Source organism: Stegodyphus dumicola, chromosome 8 (assembly GCF_044657685.1).
Source record: "Stegodyphus dumicola isolate Sdum_Otavi_A_Nest chromosome 8, ASM4465768v1".
NCBI lineage: Eukaryota > Metazoa > Arthropoda > Arachnida > Araneae > Eresidae > Stegodyphus > Stegodyphus dumicola.
In genome coordinates this window covers 90864341-90881543 of record NC_140775.1, presented here as the reverse complement: position 1 = coordinate 90881543, position 17203 = coordinate 90864341, and the positions used below count along the sequence as shown (strand labels likewise).

General features: G+C 32.4%; 2 protein-coding genes across 5 annotated transcripts in view; one reads left to right on the top strand and one right to left on the bottom strand.

Moving 5' to 3' along the window:
* The window catches only part of LOC118204316 (protein FAM32A-like), a 44905-nt gene that overhangs the window by 23394 nt on the left and 4308 nt on the right, over positions 1-17203 (top strand). For 2 of the 3 annotated variants that reach the window (XR_015042624.1, XM_085822118.1), the window contains 4 exons: positions 522-641; positions 2336-2495; positions 2595-2860; positions 9575-9628. Coding sequence is in view for 2 of the 3 variants with exons in the window: in XM_085822118.1 (XP_085678244.1) it covers positions 2705-2860; positions 9575-9628 (210 nt within the window). In the remaining variant the exon portion in view is untranslated. The remainder of the gene's footprint in view (positions 1-521; positions 642-2335; positions 2496-2594; positions 2861-9574; positions 9629-17203) is intronic. The other variant, XM_085822117.1, reaches the window with a different exon arrangement.
* Positions 3475-7747, bottom strand: LOC146995901 (uncharacterized). 2 transcript variants are annotated; one of them, XR_015042623.1, is made up of 3 exons: positions 5443-7747; positions 5133-5327; positions 3475-3999 (listed from the first exon to the last, which is right to left on the bottom strand). XR_015042623.1 is itself a non-coding variant. In XM_085822116.1 (2 exons), the coding sequence occupies exons 1-2, from the start codon at positions 5635-5637 to the stop codon at positions 3850-3852; spliced, it is 345 nt and encodes a 114-aa protein (XP_085678242.1). In that variant the 5' UTR covers positions 5638-7746; the 3' UTR covers positions 3475-3849. The 2 variants fall into 2 exon arrangements, 1 of the variants encoding a protein (XP_085678242.1); XM_085822116.1 differs by lacking the exon at positions 5133-5327 and having other exon boundaries at positions 5443-7746.

Here is a 17203-nt window from a genome sequence, read left to right as displayed (position 1 = left end):
TGATAATATAATCAATAGTGTATGTAAATCTATATTATAAAGATTCTTTGCACCTCAGAAAAAAGACATTCTGCTTAGTTTAATAGTGAACTGTTATATAAATCTAAATACAAAAACAACAGTTTTTAACATTTTTATTTTCATCTTTTTTCAAATCCTGCTTCCATTGATGCAGCGAGACAAATGAACAACTTAAGGCTGCTATCACACGGTGGTTTGTTTCGGAAGGACAACTGTTTGGAACAATTTTTCTGCTTTGTCACGTGATATACAACAGCCAATCACCGTAGATCACTTTGGGGTTAGCATGTAAAGGGAAAACTGGTTCTCTACTGCAAACACGAAGGTTACCAAAATTAGTTATTTTTAGCGTAGTTGGCGACACATTAATTAAATCGTCTGCTTGTGATTCTGTGACAATACACAGATAGAAGCAATTTTGGGAGCGAAGTAAACATGGCCATCAAACGCTATGTCGAATTCAAAAGAACGTTTCATTTTAGGAGTGTCTATATTTGCAGCTGCTTTCCTCAACAAGAAAAAAAGAAAGGCTAAAAGAAAAACATGGGCAAGACAATGGCTGTTGAGACGTAAAACGCTGTGCTGCTATGAAAATTTTAATGCGTGAACTGGCATTAGAGGTAAGAGTTATTTCTTTTTTAAGTTTAAATATGTGCACATATGCATCCGATGTTTTACAAATAAAATGTGGATAGTTTATAATTCATGAAACATACTTGACTTTCCATATAATTTTTAGGACAGAATTTCATTGCAAGATTTTTTTCTAAATGCTTTAATTTTTAATATTTTATTTTCATTCACTTTCATTTTTATGTAGTTGTATTAGCATTTGTATATATGTGCAGTATAATATGTATTTAACTACATAACAAAGTATATGTGTATATATTAAAAGCATAAATTTAGGGAATGTTTTATGGTAGTCTTCTGTTATCGGGATCTGATTCAGAAATGTATACACATACATATGTACATACATATAGGGAATGTTTTATGGTAGTCTTCTGTTATCAGGATCTGATTCAGAAATGTATATACATACATGTGTACACACATATACATATGGAGTACATGAACACATACATCGATACATTTCTGAATCTGGTCCTAATAACAGAAGAGTAAATTTATTTTTCAAATGTTGACTGTTCAAAATATTCTTTAAAATTTTATGCTGCTTGAGTACTTCCATTCTTATTTAGTTTGCTGATTTTAACTATTAGTAAGTAATATATGGTGTCACTTTTCTGTTCCAGTTAGCTATACTGAATATTTCATTATTTTATTTATTGCCTTTTTAAAATTAATTGTGATGATTTGCCTGCCTCTTCTTGAAAATGTTCCGACACACTAAAAGTGTTAAAGCAATTTGGCATTCCTCGTTAAATCATGTTAATTATTTTTGTATATTTGTCATTATATCTGATTACATTTGATTCTCGTGTAAATAACTAATTGTTCAAATATTCAGTACTCTTCTGTTAATAGGACTGGATTCAGAATGTATGTATGCATGCACGCGTGTATGGATTTTGTATGTGCATATTAATCAATGTATATGTATACATATACAATTAATGTATATGTATACACACACATACATACTTATATACATGCAGGCAATGAATGCATATATTCATACACACAAGCATATATACATACATTTCCGGAATCCAGTTCCGATAACAGAAGAGTACCTGTTTTACTTCCAACACAGAATTTACTGTTAAAAATACATTCCAACTTATATATTTTTCCCCATGCTTCAAGTAATATAAATATTATGTTTATACAAAAGCCTTTTATATAGAGTACCTTTAGTAATCTCTGGCACTTTATTAATTCCACCATACCTAGGCTGCACTCATGTAATTAATTTTATATAATACTGTTAGGCTAGCAAAAAGTGCCACATTCTTTGAAATTTTACATTCATCCTATCTCAGCTATAACTCAACTAAGTTACCTAACAATTATTCAATTTTTAATCTGTTGCAGTTATAATACAACTGCATATGATAAATTTCAGGAATTTCTTTAGATTTTTATGATGTATATAATATATTTATCAGTTTTGCATTTTAAAGATATTTCCTTCAAATTCAAACTTGTATTTTAGTATATTTGGGCATGTTTTATGTCAAGGAAATTTACATCTACTTAAATGATTGTATACATATAAGCATTAAATACATATTCATTGTTTGTGCTTTTGATGTTTTGGTCATAAATACAGACTTTTAAAGGTATGAACTGTAATTAACTTAACCATTGCTTAGAAGTTTAATAATATTAATTATTAAATTTTTAGGACACTGAAGGCTATCGAAGATGGCTGCGGATGGATACTGCAACATTTGAGGAAATTTTAAGCCTGGTTTCGCCAATAATATCTAAACAAGATACACAAATGAGATTATCTATACCAGCTGGAGAACGGTTATCACCAACTCTTTGATTTCTAGCCACAGGTAAGTGTCCGACATATTAAATTATTAAAAATATGAGCTGATTCTTATTTAAAATGAAAGAAGAGATAACATGCAGTTAATTCTGTCGTTATTTTTCAGGAGAAACTCGGAGCTCATTGGCATATCAGTTTAGAATTACCCAAAATACTATCTCGGGTATCTTGCCAGCTGTGTGTAAAGCGCTGTATGATGTCTTGAAAGCTGAATACATGGACACGCCTACGTCAAACAAGCATTGGGAAGAAATTGCTACAGATTTTTATTTAAAGTGGAATTTTCCAATGTGTTTTGGTGCCCTAGATGGCAAGCACATTAAAATTAAACCACCACCTGGTTCTGGTTCTCAACGTACTATAACTATAAGGGTGATTTCACTATTGTCTTACTTGCACTGGTTGATGCTAACGTAAAATTCATATATGTTGATGTAGGAACAAAGGGAAGAATTAGTGATGGAGGTGTTTGGGACAAAAGTAAATTAAAATCACTGGTTGAAAGGGATGAATTATATTTGCCAGCACCACTTTGCCAGGAAAAGATGTTAATGTTCCATATGTCATAGTGGCAGATGATGCTTTTCCACTAACCCAATACATTATGAAGCCATATCCTGGAAGGCATCTCACAAAAGAAAAAATAATTTTTAATTACAGACTGTCTCGAGCAAGAAGAATTGTAGAAAATGCATTTGGCATTCTAGCTGCCAGATTTCGACTTTTCGGAACAACAATATTGACATTGCCACAAAAGGCTCAATACTTTGTTTTGGTAGCTTGCTGTCTGCACAACCTGTTGATTTATTTCATTGCAGCGAAGTGCACACAATGGTTTGCAGGAGGCAAAAGATGTCAGAGATAGATTTTGCAATTATTTTAATGGTATTGGATCCATTCCCTGGCAAGAAGCCATGTGTGACTTACACTAAGGCATGTTTGAAATTATTCTGCATGTTCCAATAAAAACTCATATATATCTCAAATAGTTCCTAATTATTAATAATTTATTAAAGCCTCTAGTATATTCTTAATCATATATACAAACACACATAAAAACAGTGAATCACTTTATTATAGTTCATCTATTAATGACTGCCATGAAATTACTGCAAATTTATAATTAAAAAGAGAAAATATTAGAAATAAATAAACAAGTATATACATGTTTAACAGAATTTTATTGTAGATATTTGAATTCATAAATCAAATTTTGAATTTTCTTCCGTAACAGTTCCTGATCAGCAGGACACTTTACTGTCTTCAGCTGACCAGCAACATATGCTCCAAACAAGTCGTTCACATCTTTCTCTTCTGTTATGTTTTTTAGACATTTTGTCATTGTAGTAAAAAATTCATCTTCAGGTTTTTTTCTTTTTTTGCTTGTGCCTGGAGCAACCAATTGACTTCCAGACATTTTGGGGGGTTTCTAATAGATTGCATGTTTCTTCTGTCCTTGTAGAAGGAAGAACACTTTCTTCTTGAAATGTTTCAGTTTCTTGAACAAAATTCTGAAAGAAAAAGAATATTTAAAAAATGAATTTTATCAACTCTATTAACACGTTGATGGCCATGGCACTTTCCGGTCCGAGAAGCCAAATCAATTTAATCATATGTTATTAATTTTTATAATTATATTTTTTGTTCATTTTTTAACAAATTTTCTGTTTATGCAGGCTAGCATTGATTTTTTTGTTCTTTTCCCAGAAGCAATCTATCAATATTAGCACTGATATATTCCGAGTTTAATCATAGCTGCACAAAAATGGCAAGTAAACACAGTGCGAGATAATTCGTAGTTGCCGTCTTAGAAAAGAACGCAATGTACGAGTTATCTCGTAGTTGGCAGTCAACGTGTTAATTAATAAACAATAAATCTGGTTCAACTAACATCACGAATAAAGTTATTTAATAAAAGGAATAAAGTGCTTAGACTTAAAATTATGGGAATAGTAAAATAGTTAAATTAAAATAGATGACTATGTAAATTCGAGGTAGGTTAATAGGTTCTTATGGCAAAGGATCTGAAGGATACCAGAGTAAAATAAATTCAAACCATGTTTATCAATTCAAAATCAATTTGCCCAGAATGATTACTATTTTCATTTTCGCATTTTGTGTTGATTCAATATAAGCTTTGTTTCACTTTTCAAATTGTTGCCACCAAATATTATCACCCTGTATAATATTTAAAGAAATTAAATAATGAAGAATCTGCATAAATATATGTTTCTCACAGTGTGATAAAACAATGGTACCTAAGACCATCAAATTTTGAATAACGTAATCCTCTTATGAATATGGGCATCTGGAAGCCTAAATTTGAAATTTGACCTATTATCGATTTAATTTTGTAAAACTTTTATCAAATTTATTATTAACAAACTCAGGAATTTCAAAGCAAGCAATGGCAACATTGTATAGAAAAAAACATTTTAATCTCCAGCGTGTGAGACTGTGTATCAGAAATTCTAAAAATACCATCATTTTAAAATTATTTTGCGATATTGCTCTTGAATTGAAATTTATGGTTTAAGTGTGAAGAACATGATATTTAATAAATAAAGGTAACAAACGAAATGGTAAAAAACATGCCTTTAGGCATAATTAAAACACTGAAACCTTTCAAATTTCATTTCATTACTTTTATATGTTTTTTTTAATTTGTTTTATTGAATATGGTAGATTCTGCAAGGATTATACATCTCAGAGGTGGCTTCATGGTAGATTTCCGAAATAGAAACTGGAACACTTGGGCAAAACAAACATGCAACCATCCTGATTGCCAAGATATGAATCCAGAGTGGCAAATCATACAAAATTTTAAATTTCGCATGAGCTGTAAACACAGAGAAAGAAACATTGTATGATTTTTATATTACAGCACACATATAAATTTGATAATTTCATGGATAGTTTTTTTAATATAAAAAATGTATAGATTTAAAAATTACCATTACAATAGATTCAGATGAATTATCCATATTGCTACAACTGACCATAGCAGCAAAAGAGTCGTCTAAAAATTCAAGCCGTACATAATGTTCCCACTTTGGAACAAATCCAGTGGATCCTGTTCCACTTTTAAACACCTTCGCCTTTTTTCTTTCCTTCCTAAAATATGTCCTGAGGTTCTGAAATTTTGTCATCACAGTCTCTGTAAAATGGAACAATTTTATTATATGTAGTATTATTCATTCTAACAGATTTTGTAGAAAGGGGTTTATAATCTGTGGCAATATAAGGAGTGGATCTGAAGATCAATCTATGTTAACACAAATAAATTAAAAAATATAATTAGTAGTAAATAAAATAAAAACATTATAAAAAATAATTTGACAGAAACTGCAGCTGTGCACCTGCTGGTATGTAAATATAATATGCGTATATATATATATATATATAATTGCAGCAATATAAAATGACATATATACATGTTTTATAGAAATACATATGTCTATGTAAGTATGCATTTATTCATACATGCATCTAAAAATGAGGACACCTTATCACATACGTACATATGTATTTGTATGGAACATATGTAGATATAATTTTATATGCATTTAATTGTATTTATGCATATTACACTTGTATACCTGCATATAGATGTTTAACACAGCTGCCATTTTCTTGTAATTTCTGACAAATTATTTTTAATCATTTGCGCAAAGGTGCATTAACCCAGAATGGCTATTAATCTCAAAACGGTATTTTGCACCATATCACTAAAAACGCAAAATCACTTTTAAAACTGTCGCCACCAAATATTATCACCCTGTTTTATATTTAAAAAAAGTAATAATGAAGAATCTGTATGAATGAATGTATACATTTCTTGCATTCTGAAAAAACAACGATAGCTAGAGCCATCAAATTTTGAATAATGTAGCCCTCCATTCCCCCTGGAAGCCCGAATTTTGTTGTAATTTATTTCATATTTTGTGAAACTTTAATGAAATTTTTTATCCAAAACACCCCTTTGAATGTAATATAAAATCTGAAAGCTTTCAGGGTTTTTTCGTTTGCTTTTTTACCCCTAATTATATTTTTAATCTTATTTGTATGAACATAAATTGATCTTCCGATTCACTGCCATAGATTTATGGAAGATATGAATTACTATCCATATTTAGTTTAAAAAAAATTCAAAGCTGATGCCATAACAAATTATAAAACATTTCACAGGAATATTCTACTTTCATAAAAGGAAAAATATATATATAAAATTCATACATGTATATATAAATGAGTATACCTTATTTCACAAATGAAGTTGTATGCACCAAATTTACAAATAATGAAATACATGTAATGTACACTGGTGAAAAAAATTAAGAGAATTTGTATATTTTATCGAATTGCATGAAAAAACTGAACTGAAGGAATAACCACTTCTTCTGGATAAAAATGCAAGGCTTGTAGGGCAAATACATAAACATACACATGTGTGTAGGCCGAGTCAGCAGAAAAACAGGCTGTCCACTAGTTCTGGAGATCATAGATCAAATATGAAAATTCTCTTAATTTATTTCACCAGTGTACGTATATTACATAATGTACAAATATATGTAAATATTAGATTTGTAAACATATTTTTAAATATGCTTATATAAAGAAATGCATAAATTAAAAATGTGTATATATTAATATTCTCAGCGACTCTAAATTTCAGTAAACACTGCAGTATAAGATTGTTTCTTTTCAAAAATTTATATCCCTGACAGGGCCTTTTATTAGATTTAAAACATATTTTTAAATTTAACTTAATATTTTTCAAAGGACACATAGATGTGTATTTATTTATTTATCTATCTTTATTATTATTATTTTTTTTAAGAAATCTCAAAAAACAGTATACATTTCTTTTTATAGTCTAAAATATTATTCAGATATTGATCAACTGAAGCTTTTAGTCAGCTCTGCTTAAATTTAACTTTCCTTATTTACTTTTTAAATAATAATTTTACCAGAAAATCTGTTTCTGAAATAAAAATCAGATTTCTAAGTTTTAACTAGTACAATTATATTCGCAAATTTAAAGGTTTTTATTCTTAGCTACATCTTTTCGGGTAATCCATTGCAATTTAGTAAAATATGCTCCTTTGCAATATAGATTATACCCATATGCATTCATTTTCATACGAGTGTAGAAATACGAAAACAGATATTAAGTGTATGGAAGTAATTGCGTCACACGCTATTCCAATAAGTAAATTTTTAAATTCACCTGGTAAGTTAACGCGGTGAATACCATGAATCACGATAATGTTTACAAACATAATTCAGCGAAAATTTGGCATTCGTTTTGGTGACAAAGCCGCTTGTGTTTTACAAGTGTTTGCCCAGATATCGAGAATGTAAAATACATACTTTTCTTTACATAATTATGCTTGCGTAACATTAAAAACATCAAATGATATATTTATATATACATAGTAAATGTTTATATTTAATTAGCAGCACAAAATGCAATAATAAACTTACCAGGCGTAAACGTATGTCCATATTCAGGCCATTTTTCTGCGAGATGCTGGGCGATTGTGATATATGCATTCCGCTTCAGAAGTTGTATCGTGTAACTGGGATCTGTAATATCCCATAAACAGCGCCTTTGCCTCACTTCTTCAATAAGTTCAGCTTCGATTTCTGTACGCCACTTCCTACCACTGCAGTCCGTCATCTTGAATGTTGTTTTGGTTGATGATGATGATGATGATGATGAGGGATTCGAAGCTGATAGCTGATTGGTTGAAAACGAACAACCTGCAACTTTTTCCGAACGGAAGCAAAAAATCGCGCGTCTTTTGCTCAGTAGTAAACCAGGCAGAAAAGTTGTCCGAAACAGTTGTCCTTCCGAAACAAACCGCCGTGTGATATGGGCTTAAAGCTCTAATTGCTTGAGGTAAATTGGTAAGAAACTCCAATATTAGTTATGTAAATATATTATTTTGGGAGTTTTATTAATAAAACATTATGCAGAGGCATTTACTTGGATATAAATTATGAGTATGAGAAATGTGTAAAAGAATATAAAAACAAACTGATGTTTTACTGATAGTATAAACCATCTTGTGCATTTTTTAAATTTGCTCATGAATACAAGAAATACAGGTTGGTGAAGGGAGGAATAGTTTATGGAGTCCTTGTATTTAATTGGTAGGTTTTATTTTGAATGCTAAGGTTATGTTAGTCAAGAGATTATAGTAATCAATTTTTTCTATTGGATCAGACATAACAAATCAATATTTCAGTCCCTTAAAATTTATTATAGCAAGGTTTAACTATATATTATCAGGGTTTCTATTCTTATCTCTAGTTAAACTTTGCATCATTATTCATATTTGGTGATAGTGGAATTTTATTGACAGAATACCAATAATTTTTCTCATTAATATTTTATATTTATTTAGTTTCTGAAATTGATAGAATCTGGTTATTAGCACAAAGGGGCATTAGACCCAAAGGGCTATTAGTCTCAAAATGGCATTTTGCATCGTTTCACTTTCTGTGTTGCCACCAAATGTTATTGCCATGTATATACTTAAAGAAACTAAATAATGAAGAATCTGCATGAATGTTTCTAGCACTGTAAAATACAACGGTACCTAGAGCCATCAAATTTTGTGTAGCGTAGTCCTCCAACTGGACATGGGCACTTGGAAGCCCGAATGTTGAATTTTTTTTTTTTTAAATTTATTTCACATTTTGTAAAACTTTAATGAATTTTCGATTAACAAACTCAATGATTTTAAAGTGAGCAATGGCAACACTGTACCCCCCCCCCCCATTTTTTTTTCTCCAGCATGAGACTGTGTTTCAAAAATTCTAATGATATGCTGTTTTTAAACATTTTGTGACGTTGCTGTTGAATTGAATTTTTTGTGGTTTGCAAGGAACATTTTAGTTAATAAATAAAGGAAACATGCAAAATGTTAAAAAATGCCCCTTTGGCTATAATATAAAATCTGAAAGTTTTCAGATTTTTTTTTTTTTTAAATATTTTCATTGAAAGTTATTTTTCTGTTAAATTTATATTGTAATTGTATATTGATCTGTTTTTTAAAGTAATTTTTTTTCTTAAAGCGAATGGAGAGAATTTTGGAGAAAGCAACAAAGACTCATAAGCAGAGAGTTGAAGTAAGTAAATTTTCTTATGAAAAACATCCAGTAACTATGGAGTATAAGGAATTGAATGAAAGGAGTTGTGTTATTTGCATTTAATTGAGAAGACAATAAGCATGTGATAAAGTATTAGTGTTGTGTATTGCCTTGCTTTGATGGATGTGAAAAACTACATGATGATTATGATCCCATTTCAGAAATCCTTGAAAATTAATGCAGAGCAAAAACACTCATTATTTCAAATAATTCAGTGTATTAATGTGGTATGATACATTTATGGACACATTTTCAAACAATTTCATTAGTGAAGGAAAAAGTATATATATATTTTTAATTTATTAAAAATTAATTTATGTTTTACTACATTATTTCTCAGTTACGATTTACATTTTGGTGCCTCTTCCACATTTTGGCAAATAATTCCAAAGTTTAGTCTCCTTTTTTTGGCCGGGGGGGGTAGGGAAAGGGACTGCTGCATTTATATTTTTCTTTGCCAACAATTTAAAGTTCAGTATGATCAGAAAAACATTTTAATGTAGACAGTGGCTTAATTTTAGGTATTAGATTAGACTTTGAAGTATGCATATCAGGAGATATTGCAGATTAGAAACTGCTGGAAAGAACAGAATAGTTCATGGAAGTAAAGAATTTTTGTCAGTAGACCAATTATTCCATATGTTATTTCCAGAATCCTTATCAGTAGGGTCTTCAAAGAGATTTTCTGCCTTAAATGTTTCACATGTATTTTTTATGTAATAAGAATGAATAATATCCATACTGATGAATGTTCTACATTCTCTCAATGGATCAGCCATTAAATAAACATTTAACAATGTGTCTATGGAGGAACATTAGAACAAAGTTAATAAATTTTATCGGTACTGGATGTTTTTGGTTTGCGATCTTCTCTCAACCTAAAAGTTTGCAGTGTCAGTTTTTTCCTGTTTCTGTACAATACATTTGTTTACACATACCTATGGTGAGTGTTTCCATAGTCTAAAAATTTTCAATTCATGTAATTTCTGAATGGTATTTTTTATCTAAAAACAAAATTTGAGAGAGATAATGAGTGAACATTTCATAAATCCTTAAGAAAGTTGAAAATGAGGAATATTGGACATATCTGGACCCTTGATACTAAAAATGGGTGTAAGGGGAAAGAGACGAAGCATCATCAGTACCAGATTCACAAATGTATGTATGCACGTGTCTATGTGCATGTGTCTGTGTGTGTACACACACATACATGTGTAAATACATGTATACATGCACACACGCATGCATTTCTAAAGCTGATAACGATAACGGAAGAATACCACATCATCTATTAAATCTTTCAGTGATTTGAAACCATCAGAGCAAGTTGTTCACTAACATATGTAACTTTTGTTTCTACTGCGGGTAATATAGAAAGCATGATAATATATAGTCATGCTTTTTTTTCTCTCATACAGTTTTTTGTATTTATTCAAAATATCTGTTCCAAGACTAGGTAATTTGCGAGCTGTTTCAAAATCTGTCGAATTTTTTGAAATCACTGCAAAAATATGATCATTTTCCATTTTTTTATGAAATTCTCTTTAGATTTCTTTCAATAAGTAAAAATAGCCATTTACTATATTAAAACAAATGATGATTTACAGCTACATAGTATTAAACAGCCAAACACTATTAATACAAATGACAATAAACAGCCATTTACTGTATTAAATTTGAATCTAAGCCACAGTAAGTTTTAAAAGTAATTAAAAAAAGAGGTCACCCAGTGTCATTTTTAAATTGAAAAATATTTTTATAACAATTATTGAAAAAATAAGAAACATTTTATTTACTTAAATAATATATAATAAACTATTTAATTTATTAACAATCCTCAAACATATTTTCAATTTTGACGTCTTCACTTTCAGAGTTTGAGTTCGCATCATTGCTGTTGCACTAGAGTATGATTTTATCAGTGCCATTTAAATCAGAAGTGATGCAGTATTTTTAAGAAGAGATTTCAAAAGACTATAGAGTGTAGGATTGGCAGAAATAAGATATGCCACTTAAATTTGAATACAGTATTTGTATATAAGATAAAAGTATTATATACACAATACATACCTGTCAACTTTTACAAATTTTTTGTAATTTTTACGAAAATGTGTTTGTCTTTATGATTTTACGATCGTAATCCATTTTTTACGATTTTTTTCCTTTTTTAAGTGTTTTTAGTGATTTTTGTCGAATTTTTCACCAATTCAGCGTTTTTTGCCAATTGCATCGTGTTTTACTGCCAACTACTGACTACTTCGAATCCAGTAACCTGCAGTTTCTCCCATCTCGCCGCTTAACCAGCCAATCCAATGCGCTGAACTTGTTTCTCCCACTCTTTTCTTTGTGGGCGCCAGATTATTTTTTTTGCGTTCGCTTCAGCAGCAAGGGAATTACTCAGCAAGCATGGATTGTCACATTCTTTTTTTTTTTTTTTTTTTGTTTGCATGTGCTACAAATTTTCTTAATACGTCGTTACGAAATGAGTTAAAAAAAACCACATTCTCAATATTTTCGGCCTGCCTACAAAGCCGAATTTCCAACAATTAAAGAATCCTTCAAAGGAAATAACTATGCATTTTGCAACGTGTCGTGTGTGACTTCATAATAAGTCACGGTGGAAGAAGCGACATTGTGAAGCATGTTAAGTCTAAAAAGCATGAAGTTAATGCTTCGGCTTCGACAACATCAAAGAAAGTGGATGATTTTTTTTCAAATTCGGCTACGAATTCGGATGCCGATGTCATTTTGGCAGAGTGTTTTGTTTACTGCATTCCTCATCAAACACAACGTGCCGCTAAGCGCTGCCGATCTAGCCGGTCAACTTTTCAGACGGATGTTTCCCGACTCCAAGATTGCTCAGAAATATGCTTGTGCTCGCACGAAAACATCTTCTATTGTGAATGAAATTGCTTGCGATGCACAAAGTAAAATGATAGCTGCACTCCAGAATTCAGCATTTTCGGTGTCAATCGATGGCAGCAACGACAGCGATTGGAAGCTTTACCCCATCGTTGTCACATATTTCTGTGATGTTTCTAATGAAATGAAAACTCATCTTTTGCGTCTTCCATTGTTAAATGGAGAAGCTACGGGGGAAAATATTGCCTCCTTGGTAATTAATGAGTTGAAACAACTTAACATCCCAATATCAAACTGCATTTCATTTGGTGCAGATAATGCTCATGTCGTGGTGGGTGACAAAAAGGTGTAGCCTCTTTCCTCAAAAAAGAACAAAATGAATTAATTGTTATTGGATGCCCATGCCATTTAATTAATTTGGCAGCAGAAAAAGCTGCAGCTGCTTTACCATTAAATATTGACCAGCTTCTGATTGATGTGTTTTTCTATCTGGAAAAAAGTGTAAAAAGGAAAGGAAACCTAAAGAATTTCCAAGAACTGTGCTCTGGTGAAACGAGAAAAATTCTGAAACATGAATGCACGAGATGGTTATCCTTAGGCAGAGCGCTAGGAAGGTTTATTGAACAGTGGGATGCATTGCTAAAATATTTCCACGAAGAGACCAAAACGAAACCACAGATCCCATCAAATTTGTCGGCATATAAGATTCCGAAAACCAACTTTGCTTCTAATCAAAATGCTTTAAAAGGGAAAAGCCAACACACAGAATCAAACCCTTTAAAAAGAAAATGCTTAGAAGACTCCTCAAAGGTCAACTTTGTTAAAGAAGTTGAAGGGAAGAAGAAACAATCTTCTATTAGCCGGGAGGAAAGGATTTTCTATCTTCTTTCTTCGGATTTGAACAAAGCATATTGTAGTTTGTGTTAAGTACCATTAAGATTTTTGAAAGTGTAAATACCCTTCTACAATCAGCTTCGCCAAAATCTCCCCTGCTTATCCAAATTCTTAATGATCTCTTGAAAGAACTTTATACTAAGTTTGTAAAACCATCCGTTGTGAAAAACAGTGTGTTGATTCATGTTGCCTATAATAGTTTGGCAAATCAAAAGGATGACAATGATCTTATAATTGGAAATGAAACCAAGGAACTTGTAAATTCTTTGAAAGATCATGAGAAAAAAGAATTTTTTCAATGTGTTAGAAAGTACTTTTCCTCAGCCTATGATTACATTGTAAGGAAGTTTTCTTTGCAAAATGAAGTTCTTTTAAATGCTGAAGTGGCAAATTTGAAACAAATTGAAAATTCATCTTTTGAAAAGATTCGTTTTTTTATTGATAAATTTCCATTTTTGTTAACAATTAAAGAAAATGAATGCCATAATGATGCTTTAGATGAACTACAGAACCAATTTTCTGCTGCACAGTTTGAAGACTTTGCCAGTTCTGGAGAAGATAGACTTGATGTCCTCGTTGGTAACTTAAAAAGAATAAAAAGAGCTGATGGAACACCAAAATATGATAGACTAGCAAGAGTTTTATGTGCTATTCTCGTAATTCCACACAGTAATGCTGAGTGCGAGAGAGTCTTCTGTGTTGTGAAGAAAAACAAAACTATGTTTCGTTCTTCAGTTTCACCAAAAACTCTAGAAAACATTTTAACCTTTTAACTGTCATGCCCGAGATTCACGACCGAGTATTACTCGGGGTAATTTTTTTTTTTTTTTTTTTTGAGTGCATCGTATTGTTATACCCGAATATATATCGGGAGACGTTTATTTTGGCTTCACCTCTTTGTCAAACCCGACTGTATCTCGAGAAAAGTTAATGTGCGCTCAGTTCAATAGATGACAGCACTTTACTGAAGATTTCAAAGGTTAGAGGTTGTAAGTTCTTTGGTTCAAAGTGCATGGGATCTTTTTGTTGTAAAATGGCGTCCAGTTCTTTGAAACGTTATATAGATGATTTAGATTCTTCAACCGAAGATGAAGGATGTGTGTTTGATGAGCAGTATTCATGATACTTCCATGGTCAGCCTCAAAAAATAAAAAATGGAGATATACTCAAGGCGAAGATTGTTTCTAATTGCAGTGTAACTATGGGTGGTGTAGATCGCTGTGATTAGGAAATATCCTTTCATCCAACAATCCGTTAAACATCAGAAAAAATATTATAAAAACATATTTTTACATTTACTAGACAAGGTACTTTGGAACTCATATTTGCTCTATAAAAATGTAGTTGGGAAACATATTACATTTCTAGAATTTCGAATCCAAGTTGTAGAAGAGCTTTTACATAAATATGATGATGCAGCTTCTGGACAAAAGAATGTTGGCAGACCACCTACAATAGATAACCCTGCCCGTCTTACTGAACGACATTTCATATCCCATATTCCTCCTACTCCTGCGAAACGTGCACCTACAAGACAGTGCAAAGTGTGTTGTTCGAAAAAGGATAAAAATGAGGAAAAGATAAGGAAGGAATCACGATTCTGGTGTAGTGATTGTGGAGTTGGTTTGTGCTTGGAAAAGTGTTTCCAGTTGTACCACACAAGACTGAATTACTGAACTACTAATAGGATTCACTTATATTAATTTCTTTTTTAGAAAATAATAAATTTTTTTTCATTTTTAGAAAATAATGCTCCACTAGAAGCGAATTTTACAACTGCCATGTTGAGTGGCAGCCGCCTCAAGCAAATATGCAGTGGCTACAAAACTTTAAAAATTTTACCCATGTACTTCAAAATATCAATTTTTAACTACTTAAGAATATTTTATTTTGTACTAAACATTTGATTTTTGCAATAAAAAAATTTGACAATTTGTGTACCCAAATCATCAATATAACTTGACAGTTACAGGGTTAATTGCTAAATGTTATGAGGAAACTACGAGGGCTATCCAGAAAGTAGATTACGTTTTGGAATAAAAAAATAAACAAAGTATAGGAAACAAATTTTATTATATACAGATGAAAGCCACACTCAAATACTACTTTTCTACATAGTCACCATACAAATTAAGGCATTTATCGTAGCGATGTACGAGCTTGGAAATTCCTTCGTCGAAAAATTCGGCCGCCTGCGCCTTCAACCACTTCGTTACCTCTTCTTGCAGCTGTGCGTCGTCATCAAAACGCTGCATAGCCAGCCACTTCTTCATTGCTGGGAATAGGTGGAAGTCGCTCGGTGCCAGGTCGGGACTGTACGGCGGATGAGGAAACAACTCCCACTTAAAAGATTCAAGAACTTTACGAGTGACATTTGCCGTGTGGGGCCGGGCGTTGTCGTGAATCAACAAGATCTTAGAGCTCAACATTCCTCTGCGCTTGTTTTGAATTGCTCTTCTGAGTTTTTGGAGAGTTTGGCAATACCTTTGAGAGTTTATTGTAGTGCCTCTTTCCAGGAAGTCCACCAAAATTACACCTTTTCTGTCCCAAAAAACAGTCGCCATCATCTTCCTTGCCGACATTGTTTGCATGCATTTCTTGGGTTTTTGGGGAGAACTTGTGTGCCCCCACTGCATTGATTGCAATTTCGTTTCACAGTTCACATGTTTCACCCATGTTTCGTCACCAGTAACGATGCGATCGAGTAAAGAGTCACCATCCTTATGGTAAGCGTCCAAAAAGTTCAACGCTGCAGCCATTCGCTGATTTTTGTGGTCCTCTGTCAAGATTTTTGGAATCCATCATGCACAAAACTTGTGGTAATCAAGCTTTTCGCTGATGATTTCGTGCAACAAACTTCGCGAAATTTGTGGAAAACTCAAAGAAAGTTCCGTTATTGTGAAATTTCGATTTTCACGGACTTTAGCATCGACTTTTTCGAGAAGTTCGGCAGTCACTATGCTGGGTCTCCCACTTCGATCTTCGTCGTGAACATTGGTTCGGCCATTTTGAAATCTTATGACCCACTGACGCACTCCACCTTCAGTGATAATGTTGTCCCCATACACTTCACGAAGCTGCCGATAGATTTCTATCGGTTTACAGTTTTTTGCAGTCAGAAACCTTATTACTGAGCGCACCTCGCGGGATTTTCAATTAACGCAGACATTTCAAACCGTCACAGTATCTGAACGGAGCACAGCACGAACCTCTCACTAGCACGGCTAGATGCAGACTGAGCTGCGCAACGCTCTGACCCCAAGATGGCCGCGCTAGCCCCGCCCCTAGCGGACACAGACGGAAACGTAATCTACTTCCTGGATGGCCCTCGTATTTTTCTTTGATTTTTGGATACGTTAAACTTTCATCCTTGTGACTGCTTTTACAAAAAGAATTTTGGAAAAATGATAATATTTTGTATTTGTAAAAAATTTTTTAAACGAAGCTTCTGAGTACACTTCTCACATCTTTAAAAATGTGGTTTTGGCAACAATTTTTCATCGTATTTCTTATGTAACTGTTTTTAAGAGATTGTCACATATATATATGTAGTATCCGTAAGTGCGACACAACCACCAGAGGGCCTCACCGATGCGCCAGCAGCGAGGTGAAAGATGAGTATGACATAGACAGAGAGACTCTTGTGCTATCCCACGCGAAGGTGGTGAGCTGCACGTGAAGGTGTAGAATAAGGAACTGTAGTTTTCCACGCGAAGGTGGTAAATTGGACTGTACTGTTTAATACATCAGCAAATGCGAGTAGGCACTAATTGGTTATGTGATAAGACTGGTAAAAGC